Raw genomic sequence first — 27,662 nt, forward strand, 5'->3', positions numbered from 1 at the left:
CTTGCGGGGCGTGGCCGTGCTGGCAAGATGGCGGCGTCCGAGAAAATGATATTTCCGGAGAAACTAAGGTGAGCTGGGTTGGGGGAGATGAGCTGACAAGAAAAGGGGACGGAGCGGACCGAGGCTGGGATGAAGGATGTGCAGGCAGGAAGGAAAGGGGAGCTGGGCCAAGCAGATGAGCCACCGCGGCAGCTCGATCCCTTCCCTGGGCGCGCCCCGGACTGTCCGCGGGCATCTGTGGGCTCAGGGAGGCGAGGAGGGGTACAGGTGATGGGATGGAGAAGACCTGCCGTCTGCGCATGGGATGGCGAGGCGATGGTAAAAGCATGCTCTGTAATTAAAACACGGGAAGCAAGGTTTCACTTTCGAGCACCCAAACGAGTTCCTGTCATTGGGCGCGGAGGAGAGGGGAGCTCAGGCAGCGTTGCAGGTGGCGGCCACTGACGCTGGAGTGTGTTTGTGTCTTCTTTTTCCAGCCACAAAAAGTACAGGGCCGCCCTGAAGAAGGAAAAACGAAAGAAACGTCGGCAGGAACTCGCTCGACTGAGAGACTCAGGTAATGGATTCATCCTGTTTTCTGTGTATGAAACTGCTCCCCCGACTCCCGTCCTGAGGCCCCAGTGTCAGAAGGAAGCCAAGTACCGTATCCGAAAAAGAATTGCCGTGGCCACGGCCTCTCAAAAAGTTGTGTTAGACCCATGTCAGAAACAATGTTAACGTACTCAAGGTGGGGGGGGGGAGTCACGGTGAATCATCACCCACTGATTACGTGTTAAGTATTTATGAAGTATCTAATACCACAGGTGCAGGCATTACGAATTACAGCAGCTAGCACAGCCTTTGCACATAGTATTCGGTGAATATTTTTCTTTGTAAAACCAGCAGGAGTCGAGGGTTTTAGACACTTTGCAAGTTTTTCTTAAACTTCACTAACATGAGAGACCCCTTGTTGACATTATTTAAATATATATGCATAAAATTAGTTGTGAAACTTGCTTGACTTATAAAGCAGTATACTTACAGATCACAAAACCAAGTGAAATTATACAATTATACATCCAGTAAAATTCATATCTACCTTTTTTTTTTTTTTTTTTTTTTGGCTGCAAGTCGTGAAATGTGGGATCTTAGTTCCCTGACCAGGGTTGAACCAGCGTCCCCTGCAGTGGAAGCTCAGAGTCTTAACCACTGGACCTCCAGGGAAGTCCCCATATCTACATTAATGTAATGTTAGGGATGATGGGAAATAGATGGTCACAACGTGAATATGGTACTGAGTGAAGCTTAGAATGCCACTACTGCTGTTGCCCTGTGGTTATTTATCACTTTTTTTCCTATTAAAATACTGTGGAACCTTCATCTGTACTGGTGGTGGTGTCATTTGGCCTTCATGGCAGAATCTAACATTTGTATATTAAACCTACCTGTTTAATGAACTTAGTTGTAAAGTTGTATAGTGTAGTTATAAATGCAGATGGAAGCACTGAAATCACGCAGGAGTACTGAGTTGTAATGGTTACCATACACATTAGCCAGAATATGCCTGTTAAATTACCCTAGACAATTCTTGAAGTCCACAGACTCAAGGAACCAGGATTCTCTGGCCTTGAGAAAATAGCCATGGAGGTTTTACTTACCATTGGAGTTACCCTGTAACTGTTTCAGTAGCAATACTTGGGATATTTAGAATGGAAGGGGCAGTGCGTTGCCCTGCAGCCTGGATTAGGATCTCTGTTTTATTCGTTCAAAACTGGCCCACTAGAGGCAGGATAAAGCGTCAGGGGTAAAAGGGAAAACAGGTTAGGCTGGCGTTATTGATCCCCTTAGTGATTCCCCACCCTCCTTAACGTTTTCAGCTTCCTTACTTTGTTAACCTGTTTTCTTGTAACATGCCCCCACTTTTAAAAAGTCTTCTTTTTCTTTACATATTTTAAATCCAACGTATTCCATTGATTTTTTATTCCTCTTTAACTTTGTAAAGTGCATTTAGAGTGAGCCTCTGTGAATAGGCAGGTGGATGTGTCCTTTGGCAGTTTAGTCAATTGAAGGATGCAGCTCACTGGTCTGCTCGTGATTATATATGGCTAATGGCAGATCCAAGACTAAGCGCTTTTCTCTGGATGGCTGCTCCTGCTTTGGCCTACTCCAACTCACAATTCTTTACTTAGTGGTGCTTCATGAATAGTGTGGTCTACCAAATACTGCTGTGGGTTGTAGCACACGTTGCATGGGCAAACATTACAGAAGGCTAGATTATAGAAATATTCTGTAAGAATTGCTATAAGAGTGAATTGGCAAGTGAGTGGTAGAAATTTCTGGAGTATCAACCTCTCTATTACAGGTATAGCCTCTTTAGCCCCTAGTTCTACTTGAAATAATCTGAAATGAGCTGCATTATCAGAAATTAAGGTAACATGAAGGATGAAAAGCAAGTTGCAAAATTGTAGCATGATTCCATATACAGTTACATGTATAATACAATTAGATACACACTTGACCCTTAAACAACATGGGTTTTGAACTGCGCAGGTCCACTTATATGTGGATTTTTTTCAATAGTAAATACTATTGTACTACATGGTCTGCAGTTGGTTGAATCCAAGGATGCAGAACCACAGATACAGAGGAACCATGGATGTGGAGAGCCGACTCTAAGTTATACATGGATTTTCAACTGCGTGGAGGGCCAGTGCCCATTAACCACTGCATTGTTCAGGGTCAGCTGTATTGTGATTATCTAGGACTGGGTGAGCCTTTGGTCAGACCTATACTTAATATATGTGACAGACAATATCTTTTTCCTTTTAGCCTGAGATCTTCTGTTATATTTCCTTAAGATCACTTCAGTTTTCCTCCTTTTTTTTACTCAAATTTAAATTCTGAGTAGAAGAGGATATAAATTTTTATTATATTAAAACTTATTTTCCCATGTTTTTATTTTGAAAATGTTCCAATATACAGAAAGTTGAAAAAATGGTTCAATAAACATCCATGAACCCTTTGCCTAGATTTGTCAATTGTTAACATTTTGCCTTACTTTCTCTCTCTATATATAGATAGATACATATGTACAAATTTTTTCTGAACCCTTTGCATATCAGTTGCATATACATACCCCTTACCCCTAAATACTTCAGCCTGCATCTCTTAAGAATAAGGACCATAATACTAAACAAATAAAGGAACATTAATTCAGTGATATGATATACAGGCCATATTTAAACTCTCCCAGTTCAAGTTTGATTATTTTGAAAAGCTCAAGCCAGTTGTCTTGTGGAATGCCCTGCATTCTAGATTAGCCTGTCTTCTCCTGATTAGCTTCAGGTTACACTCTATAGCAAAATACTACAAAGCTGATGCTGTATAGCTCTCATTGCATACATCAGGGGGCCTCTCATGTCAAGTTGTTCCACTCCTAATGATGCAAGTGTGGTCTAAGTGTTGCCAGTCAGATGGCTCCATTGTAAAAGATGTTCCTGTCTTTATAATTAGTACTCATCTGAGGGCTGATATTTTGAGATAGTGTAAATAAATATCCTCTTCCCAAATAAATACCCTCTTCCTACAGTGGGGTGCAGAAGTGAGGACTTTTCTACTTAAGTCTTTCTACATTTTTCAGATGCCATTCTTCTATACAGGTGGATGTTCCCTCCCACACCTCACCATCTTTTGGGGTATCACTATGGAACCATCAATAAATTTTTTAAGTTTAATGTGTTATCTACTACCATTATTGTTCTTTTCAATGTTCACGTTGTTCCAATTTGGGCGATTGGGGCCCTTTATTATTAGAAAGTTTTAAAAACAGGTTTGTACCATAATTGTAAAGATGAAAAATTGTATATAATTTTTTTCCTGAATTATTGGCCAAGGTTTTGTAATATACAGATAGTGTACTAAAACATTTACATTCCTTCAGGACTGTCACAGAAGGAGGAGGAGGAGGAGGAGACAGCGGCGGATGCTTTTATTGAACAACGACGAGAAGAAGAGAGGCTGTTGGAGAGAGAGAGGTCAGCACTGATTGAAGCGCTTCCTGCGAACCCAGTTATTTTACTTGAATATCCTAAGTCTTCACTAACTAGGACGTGTCTTCTTTATACAATCCTATACAAAATAGGTCTTATAAAATACCCTGGATAAACTGTTTAAACCGCTAGCTGATGGGCTGAAGAAAGATATTGTCTTTAAAAAAAAAAAAAAAGTATTATTCACTCTTTTTGCTCATTGGTAAATGTTTTTGAAAAAAAATCCAAATAATTAAGAAGTGTAAACAGTGAAAGGGCTTCAATAAACTCAATACACCAAAGATAGCCCCCATAAGAAGGTAAGAAAGAAACTGTAGATGTACTATATATGTATATTTCTATCGTGGGATGATATTTATACCTATTTTTCTATAAATTGCTTTTTTCGCTATATAGGACATTTACTTCAGTGTTGGTGCAGAGATCTAATTCAACCATTTCAATAGCAACACAGTATCCATTGTATGACTGGCATAATTTATTTTCTATTCATAATTTATAGTTCTCTACTGATGGACATTCAGGTTATTTACTATTAAATAACATTCACTTACCATGTACTATTAATTTACTCTTATTTACTATTAATTTATTATTATTTTACATTCAGGCTTTTTACTATTATAAAAAAGTTGCAGTGAGTATCCATGATTATAAATCCATGGTAATTGTCCTATTATTTCCTTAGGAAAATGCCTAGAGGAGAAGTACACGTAAAAGGTAGATGGGCAGGTAGAAAGGGCATCCAGATTGCAGTTTGCAGCCTTTCCAAGAGTGAATCAAGGTGCCCATCTCTCCGCACCTTCACTCACACTAGGCATTATCAATTCTTAAAACTCCTTTAGTGGAAAGTTATATTTCATTGTTTCAAATGTACATTTTAAATAATTTTTTTATTAGAGTATAGTTGATTTACAATGTTGCGTTAGTTTCTGCTGTACAGCAAAGTGTATCAGTTATACATATACATATATTCACTCTTTTTTAGATTATTTTCCCATATAGGCCATTACAGAGCATTGAGAAGAGTTCAAATGTACACTTCGTAATTAGTAGGGTTGAGTATCTTTTTATATATTATCTATTTGTAGCTTGCTTAGGTCTTGCACCTTTCTCTTTTGGGATTCATTTTTTTAAAGTTTGTTGTGTAAGCAATGTTATTACTTGATTAAGGATATTAATCCTTTATCTGTCCTGTGTGTGATGTATATTTTTCCCATTTGTCATCAGTCCTAACTTGGCTTATGGTGTTACTCACATAATTTGATCTCCATGTTGTCAATTTCATCATGATATCTGGCCTTGATGTCTGACTTCAAAAGGCCGCCCCCATCCCAAGATGACAGAAATATTCTGCTCTTTTTCTCTTTTGGTATTTTTCAGGGGGTAGTTTATTTTTTTTTCCCCAAGTGGTACACAGTAATACGAATCTGCTTAATGCTACTCAACTGTACACTTAAATGGTTAAAATGGTAAATTTTATGGTATGTATACTTTGCCACAATAAAAAATAAATAAATAATTTTTTAAAGGAGAAAAAACTTTATAGGTCCTCTCTAGCTATTTAGTGTGTTCACTGGAAGTGTTGCTTCTTTTCTTGTAATTAATTCCTGTTACCCACCTAAGTACCTAATTAGGTGGAAATATCAAAATGCTGAAAAAAAAAAAAAGTAGTAATGATTGGGAACAGGGAGTTGGATTCAGCCAGATCTGCATTGCAGTCCTGGCCCTGCTACTTACTAGCTGTGTTCAAGTTGCTCAATCTCTCTAAGCTTCAATTTCCTCGCCTTAAATATGGACATAAACAGGGACTTCCCTGGTGGTCTAGTGGTTAGGACTCCACGCTTCCACTGCAGGGGGCACAGGTTCGATCCCTGGTTGGAGAACTAAGATCTCACATGATGCAGCCAAAAAAAAAAGAAAAAAAACATCAATCATAGTACCTACAGCATAGAATTGGGGAGATTAAATGAGATTAATGAGGTGGTAAGTGTATAGCGCTTAATGTAGTGTGAGCAGATAGGAGGTGCTGTAATATCTCTGGTTGTTCTTACTACTAGAGATTTATGTAATGATAAAAATGATATGTATAGGGCTTCCCTGGTGGCGCAGTGGTTGAGAGTCCACCTGCCGATGCAGGGGACACGGGTTCGTGCCCCGGTCTGGGAAGATCCCACATGCCGCAGAGTGGCTGGGCCCGTGAGCCATGGCCGCTGAGCCTGCGCGTCTGGACCCTGTGCTCCACAACGGGAGAGGCCACAGCAGTGAGAGGCCTGTGTACCGCAAAAAAAAAAAAAAAAAAAAGATATGTATAGCATGAAATAGGGAAGTCATTTTTCTTGCTTTCCCATTTACTTAGATGCTTCTTTTAAATCACATACATCTTTTAAATCACATACAAATCAGACATGTCTCTGTGTTCCCTTGATTTTTATTTATTCCTATACGAGTTGCATAATACTTTATTGTTGAAAACCAGGAAAATTTTTTGAAAATACTGAATGGCTTTATATACTACTTAAAAGCAGGTGTATAGTGTCAAAGGTAAACAGAGCCGGACATTAGTTAAAGTGCAGGAACAGACTTTATTCAGTGACTCCTGACAGTAGGGGAAGACCTGAGCTCCATTCTGGTTTGTGCAGAGGCGATTTGGGCATTTAAAAGGGAGAATGAGGAACGTGAACAATACCAGGAGTTGGTCCCTGTGAAGGTGACCAGGAAGCTGTGTTCGTTAGTGGGCAGTTAGGGAAGTTAGGGCTTTATCCTCCCACAGAGACTGGGAGCCAGAGGCCTCATCCTTCTTAATGACTGCATTTCCCAGGAATGGCTCTCAGGCCCTTGAGAGAGACCCTTATGAGCTGTAAGAGACACATATTCATAATTACAAGCCCTTTTGAGTAATGCTCTAGGAGAGGGAAGGCAGAGGTCTATTATCAGGTGTTGGCTAGAGCAAACAGTCCATTTTCTAGGCAGCATTGAGTTTTCTCAGGCAGGCATTTTAATGTCTTGGGGGGTGGGAGGTGATGGGGTCATCCTAGGGACACAGCCTTATGCTGCTAAAAGCCATGCTAGAGTTTGCTCAAGACTCTTAGTGCAGGGGGTTGACAGAGTTATATGTCCAGAGTTCTAGAGTTCTCAGTATTATATCCAAGTTACTAAGTTTTAAAGTTTGTAACATTTTACTTTTTTGTGGTCTTAAATATATATACACTTTGGTTCAGTTTATTTACAATGAATATCTTCCTCAAAAGATTCATGAATCAGAGTTCTGCACACTGAAACATTTACATATACTCTATGACATACACAGGAACGTTGACATATGCAACATGCCAGTCTCTACTACGGCTAAAAGATGGGTTCCTGGAATCTGTAGTTGGAAATGGAATACTTTTTCCCATCAAGTATTTGAAATTGTGGTTGGGTCCCCAGACTAGACATAACTCCTAATGTCCTGAAGTAATATAGAACAATTTCTCATATTTCATTTTCCTTTTACAAATTCCGTGGGAAAATGCAGTCTAGGTTTTAAACACTTAATCGGCTAATAAACCTTTGAAATATAACCCATCTTTAAGTTGGAAACTTGTGGTATTGGATATCTGAGACATCATTTTAAGATAAGATCACTCTTTATAATTGGTCATTTCTAAAAATAAACTAGACACCCACTAATCTGTTTTTGTAACTCCTTGTCATCTTTTCTTAAAACCTGTAGCTTTCTTTATTTTAAAGACACGATCACGATGTAGTTCTATTTTCCTTCTCTCAGCAGTTAGGTGCTTGGGGCAAACCACAGGAGTCTCTCAGCTTTAAAGAGTAGCAGTCCAAGGGTTTACAGCAGGAGATGTCAGGTTTTTATCGTGCTGCAATCCTGTGATGGGCACTTTCAAAATGCATAGAACAGGAAGGGTGATACTTTCTGAATGTGAAAAGCTGGATGTTACTCACTTTATTGGCACCTACACATCACTGCGGTCAACCTAAAGGGAAAGCTAGAGTGTCATTGTTTTGTGTAAAGATGTTACAGATAGGAAATGTAGAAGTAGTGATTTTATGCTGTCGCCCTCTAGGAGGATAGTTGCTAAAATATAGTGCTTTTTCAATATCACTACTCATCTCCCGATGCTCTTACCTCCACTTAACTGCTTTCTAGAAAATATCTTTCATGATACTTTGGTCATTCCCAAAATCCCATTTGCTATCGTATATGTGTGTGGATGTATTTGTAGATTAGTGCCCATTCCTTTTATCTGATCACATCGTTACATCAATAGGCAAAAATTACACGAGGAGTGGTTGCTGCGGGAACAGAAGGCGCAAGAAGAATTCAGAATAAAGAAGGAAAAGGAAGAGGCAGCTAGAAAACGGCAGGAAGAACGAGAGGTATGGTATTAATCAGATAACCAGTTAACCAAAACGCCTCTCATTGAGTTACATACCTTGAACTTTAAAAATCGGATATTATCCATTTTACCAGTGTTAAAGTGTTTCATTTATTTGCCCCATATGTGAAATGTTGTAAAAAAGTGAGTCTGAAAAACAATTACCTTTCTTCTTTCTTTTTTCCTCTGTAAAGAGGAAGTTAAAGGAAGAATGGGAAGAACAGCAGAGAAAAGAGAGAGAAGAGGAACAGCAGAAGCTACAAGAGAAGAAGGAAAGAGAGGTGATTCCCGTCACAGGAGGATAAATGCCCTGCGTATCCTCTTAGTGAGCGGATGGGGCGGGTGATGGGCTTGAAGGATAAGCTGTGGGCATGTCAGGTTTGGACTTGGTGTTTTCTTTAGAAAGAGTCATGTTTTTAGTTTGGATACACACTAGCATTTCCTTATGATGCTCTTCTTTGGGTGGGTGCTGTGGCAGATGCCTTAAATGAAGGTTTTTCTTCATCTCTGCCTATCTTACTCTCTATACCAGGGATTGGCCAACTTTTTCTGTAAAGAGCCAAAGTAAACATCTTAGGCTTTATGGTCTGTATGGTCTTTGTTGAAAACGTCCAACTCTGCCAGTGTCCCGTGAAAGCAGCCATAGGTAACACGAAAATGAAGGGTGTGGCCATGTTCTAATAAAACCTTATTGTTTTATTGATTAAAAACCGGCAGCTGGCCCCTGCCTTACACTTTGTACCACTCTAGAGCAAATGGTGTTCTTCGGAGGTTTTACTGTATATGGGTTGACTTACTTAGAGAATACTATTTTGTATAGTTTCCACCTTTGTTTGATTCATAATAGACTTCACTGCTTTGGACGTGTCAGCAAGAACTAATAGATTGAAAGAAATCAGAAACTCAAATATTGAGGGATGAGGAAATATTTTTTGTTATTAAATCTTGACTTCCTTTCTAACTTGTGCTATAAAGGCAATTGTAGCTAACCTATAGTTGCTCACACACACAAAAAGAATCTATAAGGTATATGTATATATCTTCTATATCTTCCAGGATTGTTTTTAAAGATTGCTTTGGTCTATTTTGCTGCTGTTCCTTAACAGTGTATTTATTTCAAAGATATCACAGCTCATCTTTCCTTGACTGATTCATCAGGATGTATCTTTTCTGTGATAATGCTATGTTTGAATAGCATAAAATTGGGTAATCACCAGATTATGGGGAAAGATGCGTTTGTTTACATCCTGGTCATGATGGGGTAGGAGCAACCTTTGTTTCTTTTGTCTCAGGCCATCAGTTAATTCCAGTGCAAATTTTAAACACCCTTATTTGAGTACTGCTTTCCAGATGAGGCAAGATCATGCTAAGTTTTTAGGGGGCAGGAAAATTGTTTGGAGCTTGTCATTTTTTTAATAGAGAGTAATAAATACCCATTTTAACAGTGGAATGCTCTTCAATTGAGGTCTTTCTGGCACCAGATAAAAGCTAACGCTTTTGTTTCAAAGGAAGTTTGGTGAGACATTAAGGAGAAGTGGGTAAAATGAAGTCGATTCTAAGCATGTATAAAGGGATCTGCATTCTGTGTTTCTCCTGTGAGCTAGATGCTTCTCTAGGGGTTGGAGATAGGGCAGCGAAAAAGATCTGTACTCATTGAGTTCGGTTTCTAGATGGCGGAACTGAGTATAAGCAAGCAAAAAAGATCATTTTAAGTGCTCTAAGGTAATGTTAAGTGGTATAAAGGAATAAAGCATTAGGGGAAAAAAAGAAAGTAAATGTCATGTGACAGAGTGATTGGGGTAGGAAGGTACTTCTTTCAATTGCCTGTCAAGGAAGACTTCTCCAAGGAGGAGCCAACGTGTGAGCTGACGCCTGAATGCAGAGATCTCAGAGAGAAGGGCTCTAGGCAGAGGGGGGAGGCCCTGAGCGTGGAGCTGAAAGGAGGTCAGGGTGGCTGAATCCTAGAGACCAAAGGAAAGAGCGGTGGCAGGGGTGGGGAGGAAGTCAGGAGGGTAGGCTGGGTCATTCGTGTAAGGCCTGGGTGGGAAGGACGAGTTTGGATTTTACCTAAAGTATCATGGGAAGCCATTAAAGGGTTTTTAATCAGGGAGTGACTTCATCTAATTTCTATCTTTACCTTTAACAGATCATTCTAACTTTTGTATAAAGAATGGGGGATGGGGGTGGGGAGTGGTGACCAAGGAGGCAAGAGTGGATATATGGTGACCAGTTAGAAGGCTGCTGTTCCAGACAGGACATGATGGTGGTTTGGATGACGGTAGTGCTTAATACAGAGAAGTACAGAGATATGGGGTGAGTCACGGCACAGTCAATGGAACTCTAGCTGGTAGGCTGAATGGACGAGGAAGGGAATTCAAGTCACACTTCTAGCTTTTTAGTTTGAGCAGGTGGTCAGATGGCAACACCATTTACTGAGATGGGCATTTAGATGGGCGAGGGGTAGGCAAGAGTAAGGTTCGTTTTGAGCACGTTAAGTTACTGAGGACCCTTACGTGGCCAGGCAGAGTTAATCAAGTAAGCAGCTAGACATATGAGTCTGCTATGTAATGCTTTAAGGAGCTAGGGAAGAGAAGTCTGTCAAACATAATTTAAAACTTATTTAAATGCCAAGGAGGTCAAAATTCACTGGCATATTGCAGGACTGACTTTGCCTTATCGGAAAGTTTGAGATTGTTCATCAATCCCAGTTGCTGCTGTTCATGTCATAATGTAGCGTCTGTTAAATGTCTGTGATGTTTCAGCTAGCATTGTCTTTTATGATATTCACTAATACCTCATCTTAAAAACTAGAATGTGGGATATACGTTCAAATCTACTAAATACTACTCTTACTGAAATTATTAGAAGACTATGCTTTGCAATGTGTGCTGTTAAATGTCCTAGTTGAATGAAGATTCTCAGCTATATGTCTTTTGAAAGCTTTTCAGAAGATCTGTGCTGTAGAAAGCAAATTAGAATCTGAAGCCTTTTGTGTGCATAAGTTTTTTTAAAATTGTGACACATGAGATTCTTAACCAGAGAAACCAGATGTGACTTACCTGACTTTGAGGTTTTCATTAGTCCTATGTTTGCACCATTTGTAGGAAGCTGTGCAGAAGATGCTGGAGCAGGCTGAAAATGAGGTATTTTCAAAACCTTTCATTAAGAATTTGAGACCGATGAACATTTCTTTAAAAACAATATTTCCAATAATGTTAATTTCGTGGTAAGCTACTTAGATCCTGTCTGAATGTGGGAATCACCTGTGTGGCTCTGTGCTTTGTACCGCAGCAACAACAAAATTGAACTGATGAACAAAAGCAAAGATCACCCTGGTGGACTGGACTTGTTTATGGTCCTTAAAGTGTGTGTAACCATCATCACACACTCTTACGCCCAGATGGATGGTTTAACTTGATTCACAGTAACTTAGATTGCTCTCAGGGGGTGGTTCCCTAAGAAGTCCTTCAACCCTTTTCGGAATGGATGGACAGAAGGGAAACCTTGGTGACTGCTCCTGGTAGCCATATCAATGCCTGATGATGGGCAGTGACTGGGAGCCAGGAGAGACATATAGCCCCTGTCTCACAACAATTGTTTGTAGAGTCTACATTGTGTGATACAACTTGAATGTGTATATTCTTACATGAATCTGTTTTTATTTTTGACCAAAATATTTGAATACCTTTTAAACATTTACTTCTTCGTGGATTTTTAACACCAAGTAAAGTCATGGTTATTTTTAACAGTTGGAAAATGGCACCACATGGCAAAACCCAGAACCGCCCATGGAATTAAGAGTAATGGAAAAAGATCGAGCTAATTGTCCATTCTACAGTAAAACAGGAGCTTGCAGATTCGGAGATAGGTAACCAATTTTGCTTTATTGTGTCAGAGTTAAGTGACTCAAAATGTTCAGGTTTTTGAGTTGGCATGGGCTGGAGTTTGAAATGTTCATAGTCAGGCATCTGCTGCATTCTTGCTGCTGCTCCGGTTCCCCCAGCTGAGCATCCCCTGCTCCCTCCCCACCCCCATACCTCTTCTCTGGGTGGGCTTCGTCCAGTTCTCTGGCAGGGCTTCCTCTGCATTCCTCCCACAGCTATCTGAAGACCTTTTGCTTTTATTTCCTTCCTGCACTTGTATTAGTCCACATGGGACAACTGGGATGGGGAGATAATCTATTTCAAAAGACTGGAGCCGTCTGCCTTTATTTTTTGAATGGCAAACACTGTACACAAAAGAGGCTTTAAAAACTGGCATGCCCAGGGCCTCCCTGGTGGCGCAGTGGTTGAGAGTCCGCCTGCCGATGCAGGGGATACGGGTTCGTGCCCCGGTCTGGGAGGATCCCATATGCCGCGGAGCGGCTGGGCCCGTGAGCCATGGCCGCTGGGCCTGCGCATCCGGAGCCTGTGCTCCGCGGCGGGAGAGGCCACAACAGTGAGAGGCCCGCGTACAGCAAAAAAAAAAAAAAAAAAAAAAAAAAAAAAAAAAAAAAAAAAAAAAAACTGGCATGCCCAAAGGGATATCTGTGAAAGACAGGATCCGAGTGAGTAGAGGAAAATTCTAGTACGCGTTCTCAGTCTGCTCTGATTCAGGAACAGACACCAGGTTCAACATCTGGCTTTAGCGGCTGTCAAGGTGGGAAAGTTACTTAAGCCCTTTGTGCCTTAGTTCCCTCACCTGTAAAATGGGGATTAAAAGTAGTACCCCTCTTCTAAGGCGGTTGTGAGTGAATGCAGGGAAAGCAGGGAGAACATGGCAGGCCCATGGCAAGTTCTGAGTGTTTGCTCGTATTTTCATTTTGTTACTGTTGCCCTTATTCTCTCAGACACTCTGGTTCCCTCCCTCTTTTGGATCAGTGATTTTAAAACAAGACATTCATGTGGAAAACTAAGTGTTGATGTTTTCATTCATTTAGCAGATATTTAAATACCAGCTGTATGCCAGGCAATGGTGAGTTTTATAATTTGGCTTGTTTATGAATGAACAGCTTAAAGTAGATAAATTATTCATAATGGTGAATAAATCCATCTGAGGCAAAATCTAATTATTACCTTTCATTCTGCAGAAGAAAAGATCTAATTATATCTTACTGTCCTATTCATCATAAAAAGGGATATGAATAGGCAAATTCATATGTATTTAATGAGAAACTGTATGTTGTCTCTCATGTTTATTTATGTATTTATTTTTTGCGGTATGCGGGCCTCTCACTGCTGTGGCCTCCCCCGTTGCAGAGCACAGGCTCCGGACGCACAGGCTCAGCGGCCATGGCTCATGGGCCCAGCTGCTCCGTGGCATGTGGGATCCTCCCGGACTGGGGCACGAGCCCGTGTCCCCTGCATTGGCAGGCGGACTCTCAACCACTGTGCCACCAGGGAAGCCCTCTCATGTTTATTTTATTCATAAAATTATCCATGCTGTTTTATTTCCTTCTTTGAAAATATGAACCTTCTCTAGCTTTCTCTTTCTTTTTTAATTTAAGCCCTCACATCATTTTACATTTTTTAAGAACAGTGGTTCTCAACGCTGGATGCACACTAGAATCATTTAGAAAGCTTGAAAAAAATTATGTCCTACCTCAAATTGAGTAAATCAGAGTTTCTGAGACTTGGGCACCCTAATTTTTGAAATGTGCTCAGGTGTTTCTGATGTGCCCAGGATTGAGAGTCACTAATGTAGGATTTGTGACTCCTCTTATATTTTATAGCTGGGATTGTATATGCCCAGAATATCTGTGAAAGGATTCACAGGATCCGGTTAATAGTGGAAGTCTCCTCTTGAGGAACTGGGAACTAAGGAGGGGAGAAAGATTTTACCCCCCTTCGTATCCTTAGAAGTGTTTCCCAAATGTATGTTTAATTTCATCAAAATAGTAATAATTGATTGATGTAAAACATCCCCCACCAAAGAAAAAGTGTACAGTGAATTAGCTTTGAAAGACAGTTGAGACTCAATGTGAGTTCACCTTTGCATTGGCGGGGGTGGGGTAGGAGTGGGGGGATTGAACCAAATTGTATGTAAGGTTTCCCAGCTGCAGGAGTCCTCAATTATGATATGTTTCTAACATTTCCCTAAATGTGAAGACTTGTGGTCATCGGATTCTGGAGTCTTCTGTTGGGCATAAGTGAGAGAAGGGGAGATGTCCTAAGTGGTTTCAGGAAATCAGTTGACAGTACTTATTTGTGAAAAGGGGAATGGACTGTCAGGCTCTCAAAACCCATCCCTGAGAGCCATTTCAAGGAAATATTGACGGTAGTCAGATTAGTTTGTGAACCTTTCTTAATATATTCACAGGCACGTGAAATTTCACCATCACAACTATCAAAAAAAAGTATGAGAGTGATTTGCATATTTGCATGATTCAGGTGATCAGTTGTGAAATAAGATTCCATGAAACCATCAGTTACAAAATCCAGCACCATCCCTTCAAACAAAGATACTGCTCCCCTTTCACAGAGAGCCCCAGTGACTTGCTCCAGATCATACAACTGTTCTTTCCTGTTAAGGTCTGTCACAACATCAAGCACTCCCATAAGCTAAGCATTTCTTTGGTTGCTTTGTTTTTGTAATTAGTACGAGTTTGATTCTAGAACCTTTCTGCACTTGGAGTCACAGCTTTGAGGGGAGTTCAATTTTTTTTTTTTTTTGGTCCTAAAAGAACATAACTACTGATGAAAAGTAAAATTTATTAATCAGAGTAGTTATTTATACCTCACTTGTTCCCAGAAGTGATTTAAAGAAGGCTCACAGGGCTTCCCTGGTGGCACAGTGGTTAAGAATCTGCTTGCCAATGCAGGGGACACGGGTTCGATCCCTGGCCTGGGAAGGTCCCACATTCCGCGGAGCAACTAAGCCCGTGCGCCACAACTACTGAGCCTGAGCTCTAGAACCCACAAGCCACAACTACTGAGCCCACGTGCCACAACTACTGAAGCCTGTGCGCCTAGAGCCCGTGCTCTGCAACAAGAGAAGCCACCGCAGTGAGAAGCCAGCGCACCGCAACGAAGACCCAGCACAACCAAAAATAAATAAATAAATAAATTTATAAAAAATAAAATAAAGAAGGCTCACAATCTACTACACTAAGTTTAATAAAATAAAAGAAATTGAAAGCAAGGAAAGGAGAAGAAAGTGAGTTATTATGAACGTACAATACATTTGGCTTTGGAGTTGTATCCATCCCAGGCAGAAATGAGCTATGTAGTTCTTACCAAAAAGGAAATGAGTGGGATCTCTGGAAAGACAAAGATTTTCCAGGCATCAGAGTCTAAATGTTTCTCCCATGGAATACTGTATAAAGACACTGAGTAGGAAGGTGGACAGTAACTTTGATAGATGTTTTATTAACAGTTGTATATGTAATTTTCATGAGGATATTTCTCACAAAGACCTTCAGTAAATAATCACAGCCTACCTTTAGCATGTAGCTTGATTCTATAAAGGACAAAGGTAGTGGGTGCCCGGAGTGCTCCCCTGAAAAAAGAAAAAGAGGTATAGTCAGTTAGCTCTACCTGAGGGGGCATTTGGAGACCCATGCCATTTATTGGCTGTCCTTTGGTTAAGGTAATGTCCAACTACATGATTTTGTGGCAGTCTTACTTGATTCAAGGATCTGAGTAAATAGCATGGCCTAAACCAGGAGTCCCCAAACATGGCTAACCTTCAGGACCAGGTGGGGAGTTACTCTGAAAACATGGGTTCCCCACTCTTTGAGGTCTGAACAGATGGTGTAGGGCAGGACCTGAGAACTCTCAGTTCTTCCCAGGTGATTCTGAGAATCACATGGGTTTGGTACCACAACTTTTAGACTGCCTTCCCAAATATCTCTTGTCTTAGCTGACTTTTCAGTAGAACCTATAGGGCTGGCCTTAAGTACCCACAGATTATATGGACTATCTCTAGGCCAAGTGGGATTTTTCCCTAGATGGGGACTTTGGCACTGTTCCAAAACTCACAAATGTTCATTTGACATCCTGGGTACTAGAGCCAAGTTCGTTCAGATATGATAATCCCATGAGAATTTTAACCTTGTTAAATTGGTTTCTCATTTAATTCTGTATGTGCTTCATACTTGTAAAATTCTGGTTCTGCTAACACTGCCAACCAGGTTGAATCCTCGTTCTTTTGTCTGTGGGTATTTGTCCTTGGGAAGATGGATCTCATTACAAGGTCTCTGAATAATCTAGGAGGGTCCTTTGAAAAATGGAAAATTTCACTTTAATGAACACAGATTGCACATTTCTGAGCTGAGCATGGTGTATGCAGGGCATTCTGTGTGCATTGTCTCACTAGGTGTACAGATGTATGTTACAGACAATGGAAAGTGAGCATGAGTTAAACATTTATTCATTGCAGGGCCATTGTTTTTTTCTAACACCTGCCTTGTTTTTTTCTAACACCTGCCTTGTTTTTCAACTTTTTTTCTTCCAAAGTTCTGGGGATTTTTTTCTAAAATTTTTGTTTTAACTAATTTTTAAACTAGAAATTTAACCAGGAAAATTTTGATGATTTGGAATCTTAAACTGCATTTTTTTCCTTCATTTTACTTGAGGAGAAGGAAGTAAATAAGAAAGTAAACTCATATAAAAGATTTTTTTAGGGCTTCCCTGGTGGCACAGTGGTTGAGAGTCGGCCTGCCGATGCGGCGGACGCGGGTTCGTGCCCCGGTCCAGGGGGATCCCACGTGCCGCGGAGCGGCTGGGCCCGTGAGCCATGGCCGTTGGGCCTGCGCGTCCGGAGCCTGTGCTCCGCGGCAGGAGAGGCCACGACAGTGAGAGGCCCACATACCGCAAAAAAAAAAAAAAAAAAAAAAAAAAAAAGATTAAAAAAAAAATTACTCAGTTACAACCCGGTCCAGTTTAAGCTATGAAAAGAAAATTGTTCTTCACAATGGTTAACCTTCATTAAAGAGAAATTCCTTACATTTAGCACATCATATAACACACAGGCAGTAGACTGTCTATTAGCTCGGATCTCTGGGATCTTCTCTCCCTAGCCACGTGACCTGGGTACGGGTGCTTCTCTAGGCCTCACTTTCTTTCTTTCAAAGTGGAGAAAATACTAGCCCTGGCTGTCCTAACAGTTTGCAAGGATCAGAAAAAGAATATAAAAATGCCATGAAAACTATGAAATGCGTTCCATTTGGCTGAAACTTTCATAATACCCTGTTCTGTAAGTGTCGGGTTTGTTGGCGATTGTATGGAACTAGGATTGCACTGTTCTCACCTTGTTCGGAGTCCCATGCTTGGTGTCTGTGCACCTTTCATCACCGTCCATCATGCCCACGCATCTCCTCTTTCCCAGTGCTTCCACATGTGTAAGGCTTCCTGAACTTCAGTAAAAGGCAGCTGAATGGCATCTGAACTTGGAAATAATTCCCAACCTTACATTTTAATGAGACCCAATATATTGGTCAGTTTTAGAACAGTTTTGTTTTTTTGTAAATGCTGGATACTATTTTTTTATATAAATTTATTTATTTTATTTATTTTTTGCTGCGTTGGGGCTTTGTTGCTGCGCGCGGGCCTTCTCAAGTAGCGGCGAGCGGGGGCTGCTCTTCGTTGCGGTGCACGGGCTTCTCATTGTGGTGGCTTCTCTTGTTGCGGAACTCAGGCTCTTGGCGTGCGGGCTTCAGTAGTTGTGGCTCGCGGGCTCTAGAGCTCAGGCTCAGTAGTTGTGGTGCACGGGCGTAGTTGCTCCATGAAATGTGGGATCTTCCTGGAACAGGGCTCGAACCCATGTCCCCTGCGTTGGCAGGTGGATTCTTAACCACTGCGCCACCAGGGAAGCCCTAGAACAGTTTTAAGTGTTGAAATTTAAAGTCTGAATGGGGTTTATTATCTTACAGTTCAGTTGAAACAGCTAAGTTGCTTGAGTCTTTATCTCACAGTTTAAAGCGAGCCTTTTATGTGTAATTTCTCACATTGGAATGCTGAAGTTTTTCCTTCATACGCAGGTGTTCACGTAAACACAATTTCCCGGCATCAAGTCCCACCCTTCTTATTAAAAGCATGTTTACGACATTCGGGATGGAGCAGTGCAGAAGGGACGACTATGACCCCGACGCAAGTCTGGAGTACAGCGAAGAGGAAACCTACCAGCAGTTCCTGGACTTCTATGACGACGTGCTCCCCGAGTTCAAGAATGTGGGGAAAGTGATACAGTTCAAGGTGGGCGTGGAGGACGGGACTAGTTCGCCTCCCTCTGAAGCACCGGATGGGATGGGAAAGCGAGGGCACAGGCTCTCCGCCTGGGTGGGACGTGCGCTATGGTGCAGGGCCTGGCGCCATGTTGGAAGGAAATGTTAATTCTTTCTCTCTCCCTCTCCATCCACCTCACTGCCAGTACGGTAGAAGTACTACTTGAAACCTTAAACAGGTACTAGCATGACATTTCCTGGGTTCTGAGGTTTTGATGGGAAAAGATATTTCATCCATTCAGTACCTTTATGGTCCCATTCTTTTGCAGCCTGTGAATTCTCTGCATAAGGTCCTCTGCAGATAGGTATCCAAGCGTTCGCTTAGGGGCTGCGTATGATGCGGAATGCCCTCCCTCCCGTGGTCGGTCTCCCCTAGAGCCGTGGAGAGCAGAGTGTGACAATCCTCTACTTACTCCACCTACCGAGGTGGTTGATTTGTTGTTACTGTATTGTGTTGATGGTGCCTGCTTCCAGCTTCCACCCAAGGTGCATGTTCTTTCTTCTGGAGCTACCCAAGAACATAAACCTTGATTCCTTTTCCTTTTTTATTTTTACTTTGTTTTTATTCACTGGATACTCTCAATACTGAACATAGTGTTCCCAGAGTCATGGTTTGTGATGCAGCATAGGGGGTAAAAGAAGTGTTCAGATTAGAGTTATTTTAAAACATTCCTTAAAGCAAGCATGAAGTCAGGTGTAATGGCTGCTGCTCCTGGGCCCAGTGGTCAAATCCTAACACAGTGAAGCCTCCTGCTGTCTGTGATTTGATCAGATCCGAACCTGAATGATTTTGTTATGTTAGGATGGGGGAAATGGCCCATAATTTGGAAAGAGATAGGAATAAAGCTGTGAATTTTTTCTGCTAGTTGGAAATGACAGTAGAAAGTTGGAACAGCCAAGAAACAGAGCAACTGCGGCCCTCGTGAAATTCAAGGCTATCCTTCTTTCTACTGATTTCAAGATTTTAAAAAATTCTTTCAAAATTTCTCTTTCCCCTTTACCTTTTCTTTCTGTTGCATGCACTTTCCCGTCTTCACAGTACTTCTAAGTGCCTGGCCACACACGACTCGGTGCCACGTGAGAAGCACCGCTGAGGAGCTGGTGTGGTGACTATCCATGGGCCCTTTGCCTCTTTGTGCCTTTTCCTCATCCCTAAAGGGCGAGGACTGGACTACATCAGTGTTTTCCCTCATGGGGTCCCTACATCATACTGCTTCTGGGAAGTTAGTGCCGGGGCTGCTTTCAACACCTCAGGCTGCTTAATGGAAATCACCCCCATTATCTGCAACAGGCCGTACCTACTAACCATGGGTTTTTTTTTTCCTTTTGTTGAGAATTCTGTCAGCCAGGCTCATGCTAATCACATTGGCAGTTATAAATGGAAAGCTGTTTAATAAATTTTTAGTAGAAAAATTTCCAAAACATCAAATTCATCATGGAAAATTAATAATGGATCTTTGGGAACCACTGGCTTAAATGATCTCTAAGGGCCCTGGTGTGGCTGACGTGGCCTCTTGAGGCCTTTCAGTCTTCCTTCTCTCTCTCTATCTCTTTTTTTTTTTTTTTTTTTAAGATTTCGAGAGGCATGTGGGATCTTAGCTCCCCGACTCCCTGACTAGGGATCAAACCCGCACCCCCTGCATTGGAAGGCGGAAGGCAAAGTCTTGACCACTGGCCCACCAGGGAAGTCCCCAATCTTCCTTTTTTTCTTTTTTTAAAAAAATAAATTTATTTATTTATTTAATTTTTGGCTGCGTTGGCCTTTGTTGCTGCGTACAGGCTTTCTCTTGTTGCAGTGAGCGGGGGCTACACTTCGTTGCGGCATGTGGGCTTCTGTTGCGGTGGCTTCTCTTGTTGCGGAGCACGGGCTCTAGGTACGCGGGCTCAGTAGTTGTGGCAAGCGGGCTCTAGGGCACAGGCTCAGTAGTTGTGGCACACGGGCTTAGTTGCTCCACGGCATGTGGGATCTTCCTGGACCAGGGCTCGAACCCGTGTCCCCTGCCTTGGCAGGCGGATTCTTAACCACTGCGCCACTAGGTAACCGCCCCCCCCCCAGTCTTCCTTCTAAGGATGGTGTCAGTCAGTACTGTCAGTCGGTAGGCATCCTGCCTCTCTTGGGATGCTCTAATAAAAATACTCTGCAACTAAGTTGTAAAATTATATTGATAGATTCATTTTGAAAAGAAATGCTAAACATTAGTATGAATATTTGAGGACCCTTTTATACCATTATGTAAAACGAAATCAGATTTGTCATTTTTTAAGACAAGTGGTCAATGTTCAACCTCACTAGTAATGGGAACAGTGCATATTAAAATGAGATGTTATTCATACCCATCGGGAAAAAAATTATGAATTCTAATATCAAGCATGGGCGAGGTTGTGTAAATTAGTAAAACCACTTTATTTTTTGGGGGGTTTTTTGGGGTTTTTTTTTTTTGCGGTACGCGGGCCTCTCACTGCTGTGGCCTCTCCCATTGCGGAGCACAGGCTCCGGTCGCGCAGGCTCAGCGGCCGTGGCTCACGAGCCCAGCCGCTCCGCAGCACATGGGATCCTCCTGGACCGGGGCACGAACCCGTGTCCCCTGCATCGGCAGGCGGACTCTCAACCACTGCGCCACCAGGGAAGCCCAGTAAAACCACTTTAGAGAGCAGTTTGTCAGTACCTAGTGAGGTTGAAAGTACATGGAACCTACAAATCAGCATACTACTTCCGGTCACGCACACTAGACAAAGTCCTACCGCCCAGAGATGCGTTCAGGCATGCTGACTGCATCGCTGTTGATGAAAAATTGGAAGCACCTTGGATATGCATCATTAGAGGAGTGGATAAATAAATTTGATAATTTGATATAGCCAGTATTCAGTAGTTTAAAATGAGTCATTAAGTTTACATGATTACATCTTGAATAAAGGATGTGAAATAAATATTATTTATATAAAAATTTAAAATGTACAAAGCCATACTGTATATTGTTTATCAATATATATACGTGCTTCTTAGCATATATGTACATAAATATGTGTATACCCATATGTACATAACAGACATACACTTCTTTGTATGTCTATACATAATATATGTATGTATTTTATGGCACACATATGATATATGTGTATATGCCTGTCTGTGTGTATGTATGGCTGTGGGTATTGTGTCTGTGTAGATGGGTGTGTGTGTGTGTGTGTGTGTTTGGAATGTGAAGGTTACACCCAACCTCAGGATAGTGTTCACCTATGTGATGGAGGAGGGAGAAGAATAGGATGGAAGGGCTTCAACTGGGTCTTTCATGCTTTATGTATTTAAACATTCTCAGTCAAAAATGGAAAATGTTAGTGTTAAATCTGGGTGGTGTATATAGGGGCTGATTTCTAGTCTCTATTTTTTTTCTTTTTTTAAAATAGTCTCTATTTTTATGCATGTGTGAAACATTTCATATCTTTGGACAAAAAAGAATCAGGATCAACAGGGATCAGGTAATTGGGGCCTGCAACACTACCATCTGCTGAAGTACGCCTTAAATAGACGTGAGAGTGGGGTAGTATCTTAATTTTGGAATCTTCAATTGATAACAACTTTTGGTAATGTTGGCCTGGACAAAAAATGCATTTGATGACTGGAGGGCTTCTTTTCCTTAGGTTTTTGTCTTGTTTTGTTTGTTTTTTAATGATGCAATTCTTCATTGCTCCTTAGGTCAGCTGCAACTTGGAACCTCATCTCAGGGGCAATGTGTATGTTCAATATCAATCGTAAGTATTCTGAACATAAACATCTTCACATTTGTCACAATATAGTGTTGTGATTACATTGACATCTGGGATTTTTCCACTGAATATATAGCTTTCATATGCATGGTATTTTTTAAAATGTAAATATTAAGAGCTGACCTAGAAATATGGAAAGGATTAGAAAATTATACATTTGTATTTCATTTTTCGTATACTTAGAGAGTTTTTAATTTTTTGCAGTATAGTTAATTTTTTACTTATATAATTTTAAAATTAAAACACAAACTGAAAAGGGATAACTAGAATAGAGAACCCCAAATAAAAGCCCCAAATAATTTCAGTGTGCATTTGGCCCGCTAAGAGAGCAAGCAGTTAGTGTGTTGTTTCTGCTCATCTTGCTGTTTGCCTGTGCCACCATGGCTAATGGGATAAATTAACCATTGTATTGAATAATAGGAAGGACAGTGATCTGAGCTGAGAAGGAACAGGCAGTGACAATGGAAAACCTTCTGCATTTTTAATGGTCCAATCTTTTGGTTTAAGAAGCTTTGACTCAAGTCAATTTCCTTGCATCAAAACCTCTGGGAGGGTTAGTAAAAAAAACTAAAAAACAAAACGGTTCCTGAATAAATTGTGAGCTTCAGGACCTTGAATGCTGTAATGAGGACTCCCTAGGTAGCACAAAAGCAGTGAACTAGGTGGTCCTACAGTAAACAAATACAAGGGTTAATTAACAATAGGGTTAATTAGAAAGTTACTCTAAAGTGCATCCTTTAATTTGTGGTTTAAAGGGAAGAAGAATGCCAAGCAGCTCTTTCTCTGTTTAATGGACGGTGGTACGCAGGACGACAGCTTCAGTGCGAATTCTGCCCAGTGACCCGATGGAAAATGGCAATTTGTGGTAAAATACAACATGACTTTTTTCCCCACTGTTCCACTGTCATATAAAGGGATAGCTTTAGGAAAAAAACCAGCCTTTTAAAGGTGTGAAGCATAGCTTTTGCCTCACCTGGTAGATGAGCAGAGATCATTATATAAAGTACATCACAGTTCAGACCTGTAACCGACCTTGTGGGTCACTTTATGGATGAGGTGACTGGGGTCACAATGTATAGGTGACAGAGGCGGTGCTCGAAGTCCTGGGCTCTGCAGGAAGCCTGAGAAGTTGTGTCTATCAGGGACGCCGTCTCCTGATTGCAGTCTCAGAAGTGTTTTCTATTCATTGGCTCCTCACTTGAGCCGGGTTTTTTCCCATCTTTATCCCTGATGAACCTTCTGTCATCTTTGCCACCAAAACATTACCTATGACACTTCCTGCCTTATTGAAATACAAGCTTTTGTGTTGTAAAGATTGATTATAGCTGTAGAACCTGGTCGGGGCACATTCAGTCAGGCTGACTCATCAGACAGTGGCTGCCAAGTCAGGAAATGAGTCAGTCCTTTGAGTAGCTGGCAATTTTGAAGGGCTCATTCTGTTTTGATTTCTATCAGATGGGCTTCGCCGAACCACTTCTTGTTGAAGTGATCCGGGAGCTACGAGAGGAGCTGCTGCCCGTGCCTTAGGGGACCACTTCCCTTACCCTTTGCTTTGCTTTGCTTTATACTCGCCTGCTTAAAACCTCTTGTTTCAAAATCTATAATTTATAAAGTCTGAATCTTTGGCAACCTGGTCTTAATGGATGCTCTCACTTAAAAACCATTTATTTGAAGGGAGAAAAAAAAGGAATTTAGAATTCCTTGCTTTGGCAAACCAGAAGAACCATTATGCCTGATTTAAAGACTGGGGTGCTGAAAGCGATGGGTCCGTTTTCTCCATTTCAGTGAGGTGCTTCTGAGTGTGACTTTGACTCCCCCAAAGCAGGAGACTATTTATTGCGCTTGTTATTTTTTAAATAACAGCTTTATTTTTCCTAGTAACTAATGAGCATTTTGTCGTGTCCTTATTATTGGATTATTGGCCACTGTATATCATCTTTGGACAGATGTCTGTTCAGATGCTTTGCCCATTTTTCATTAGGTTATATGTCTTATTGAGTTGTAAGAGTTCTTGATATATTCTACAGACAGGTCCCTTTCACGCTGATGTTGTCCTCTGAAGCACAAAATTTTTTTATTTTGAGGAAGTCCAATTTTTCTATTTTCTTTTTTTGCTTGTGCTTTTGGTGTCATATTTAAGAATCCATTGCTTAGCCCGTGTCACGAAGATTTACTTGTATGTTTTCCTCAAAGAGTTTTATAGTTTCATAGCTTACGTTTAGGACTCTGATCCATTTTGACTGACTTTTTGTATATAGTGTGTGGTATGGAGGTATTTCACTTTTAACTCTTTTACATATTTAGGGAATTCACTGCTTTTAAAAAAGTTTGAAAATTCCCAAAAGATCTCTAAATTGTTCAAGTAGGTTTCACCTTTAACAAAAATCTTCCATGCTAAAAGCACCTGGTAAATTTAAAGCATTAGGCCAGTGTTTATCATCCTCTTGAAGTATAAGAAAATACAGGATCTACTTATGATAGGCTCTTTCTTTTGGTCAGTGGTTTGGTCCTCTCACCACCGTGCCCTCAAAGCATGTTGCCAGGGGGACTCCCAGGGCTGGTTCTTCAGTGTTAATTAGGAATCTACATTGTCAGTCAGCAGGATGGTAAAAGCCTAGAAAAAATAATGTGTTCGCCATTGGTTCGGTTGCACTCCACACCATAATCCAGTAGGGGAACAGGGCATTCTGGTTAATTAAAAGTTCTTATCTGTTACTTTTCACAGTGCCCTTTGTTAGAGCATTGAATATTTTTGAAATTCGGGGAACCCAATCTATGACATCAATGTACGTAAGGAGAAAATAGTCCTATCACAAGCGAACATCAGAAATGTACCTTCTGAAAAGGATGAAGTGCCAGCAGTAAATGCCGTTTCCTCACTGTGCCACTGCAGGTTTATTTGAAATACAGCAGTGTCCAAGAGGGAAACACTGCAACTTTCTTCACGTGTTCAGAAATCCCAACAATGAATTTTGGGAAGCGAATCGAGACATGTACCTGTCTCCGGATCGGACTGGCTCCTGCTTCAGTAAGAACTCAGACAGGAGGGAGCGACCGGGCCGCCACGACGACTACTACAGTAGGCCGCGGAGGAGGAGGAGCCCCGGGCCGGCCCACTCCTACAAGAGGAACGGGGAGGCCGAGAGGAGGAGGAGGAGGAGCCACGGGGGCAAGAAATCCCACAAGCACGTGTCCAAAAGCCGGGAGAGGCACAGTTCCCGAAGCAGAGGAAGAAAAAGGGGCCGCAGCCGTGGCCGGGGCAGCCGCAGCCGCCGGAGCCGCAGCCGCCGGAGCCGCAGCCGCCGGAGCCGCAGCCGGAGCTCCTCCAGGTCCAGGAGCCGTGGCAGGAGGACGTCGGGGAGCCGAGACTGAACTCTGCAGAGTCCCAAATCCAAATAAACTTACCATGTCCTTCAGTGATTGTACACCCTTTATTATGGCGGTTGCATAGTTGGATAGAGGGCTCTCAGCTCACGTTGGTTAGCAAGTCTGGCAAAAGCCTATGTAGCCTGGAACCCTATTTAAAAATACTTCTATTCTCTGGTAATCACAGTGTGCTTACTATAGAAAACCTAGAAAACATAAAATGTATACAACACAACACAAAAATTATTTATAATCCTGACCCTTAAAGATAACCAATTGGGCTTCCCTGGTGGCACAGTGGTTGAGAGTCCGCCTGCCTCTGCAGAGGACACAGGTTCATGCCCCGGTCCGGGAAGATCCCACATGCCGCGGAGTGGCGGGGCCCGTGAGCCATGGCCGCTGAGCCTGCGCGTCCGGAGCCTGTGCTCCGCAATGGGAGAGGCCACAACAGTGAGAGGCCCGCGTACTGCAAAAAAAAACAAAAAAACAAAAACACAAAAAAACAATTAACACTGGAGCATTGCTTTAAGTCTTTTTTTTTCTCTTATGGGTGTATGGGTGTGTACACATTTTTTTTACACAAAGATAACATGTGTCTGCAGTGAATATGCTTTTTTTCACACCAAACATTGTCCTATTTCATCAAGCCCTAGTGTTACTGTTATTTTCACTCACTGCATAGTGTGGATCTATCAATTTATTCAACAGTATCCCTATTGTTGGATTTTTAAGTTATTTTAAGTTTTGAACTATTAAAGAATCCTGTGCTATAAACAATCCTGTGGTGGATTTCCTTAAATACTTTCATACATTACTGGTCATTTCCCTAGGATAAATTATATCAAGAAATATGAATACAGAAGTCTTTCCAGATTTGCCCTCCATAAAGACTACAAAAATATTTACCGTCAACAATAAATTTTGCTGTTCCTGCACCAAATTACTGTAACCTTTGCCGGATTGGTAAATTTTATGTTTATTCATCTCTGCACATATTGGCTAAGCCAAACACATTTTTCCGTATTTAATGGGCATTAAGTTTGGTTGGTTGCCCCAAATTATTAATAATTGTTGGATTTTTTACATGTTAATAGCCGAATAGCTTTTTTACTTTAAAATTCACTTTAAGTACTAAAGGGTGGAGTCAATTTTTTCCCCTCCCTCCTACCCCATAGTTTTCCATTAGGATGTTCGTCTTTTTTAGTGTTACAGAGTTCGTTGCTACTGAATATGCCTGGTGTTAAAGCAATTCTGGTAAAAAAGAGTGGTCAGAGAAACTTCCTTGAAAAAAAATTAGGTACTTCCCTGGTGGTCCAGTGCTTAGGACTCCACGCTCTCACTGCCAGGGGCCTAGGTTCGATCCCTGGTTGGAGAACTAAGATACCCTGCATGGCCAAAAAAATAAATAAAAAGCTTAAGACAAAATATCATTCTTAGGTTTCAGATCATAAAAAAGAAAATATGCTCTCATACTTCCTTATAAATTTTTTATTTTCTTAGTAACCTCCTCTCCATTGACGTACTGGAGATCTCGAGTTTCCGAGTATGTGGCATTTGGCAACTTGAGATTTGGAAATGACTTAAGGATGCACAAAATACTGAGTTTAACAGAAATAGGAAAAGAAATTTCTTCAAGATTGGGATTTCTGAGTGGTATCTGTGGAAAATGAAAGTTCTTTAATCTGTAGTCTAAAGGAAAGGAATTATGTGGTCCAGAACACATTTTACTTTAAAAATTGATTTGTGGGAATTCTCTGGTGGTCCAGTGGTTAGGACTCAGTGCTTTCACTGCCGTGGGCCCAGGGTTCAATCCCTGGTCGGGGAACTAAGATCCCACAGGCCATGTGGTGCGGCCAAAAAAAAGAAAAAGAAAATTTGATTTGTTCCAGAATTTAAATGCCTCTACCCTAAAAATGA

The 27,662-nt window shown here is 41.3% G+C and overlaps 1 protein-coding gene across 1 annotated transcript; it reads left to right on the forward strand.

The window, feature by feature from the left end:
• Nucleotides 1-26,522, forward strand: ZRSR2 (zinc finger CCCH-type, RNA binding motif and serine/arginine rich 2). The gene is made up of 11 exons (XM_082609615.1): nt 1-68; nt 477-556; nt 3,920-4,013; nt 8,306-8,414; nt 8,608-8,694; nt 11,518-11,556; nt 12,163-12,281; nt 18,372-18,585; nt 22,309-22,364; nt 23,135-23,244; nt 25,273-26,522. Exons 1-11 carry the CDS (start codon nt 28-30, stop codon nt 25,749-25,751), a joined length of 1,428 nt encoding a protein of 475 aa, XP_082465741.1. The 5' UTR covers nt 1-27; the 3' UTR covers nt 25,752-26,522.
• Nucleotides 26,523-27,662: the final 1,140 nt, after the last annotated feature.

The sequence above is a fragment of the Mesoplodon mirus genome (assembly GCF_964341445.2).
Source record: "Mesoplodon mirus genome assembly, chromosome: X".
In the NCBI taxonomy this organism is placed as follows: Eukaryota; Metazoa; Chordata; class Mammalia; order Artiodactyla; family Ziphiidae; genus Mesoplodon; species Mesoplodon mirus.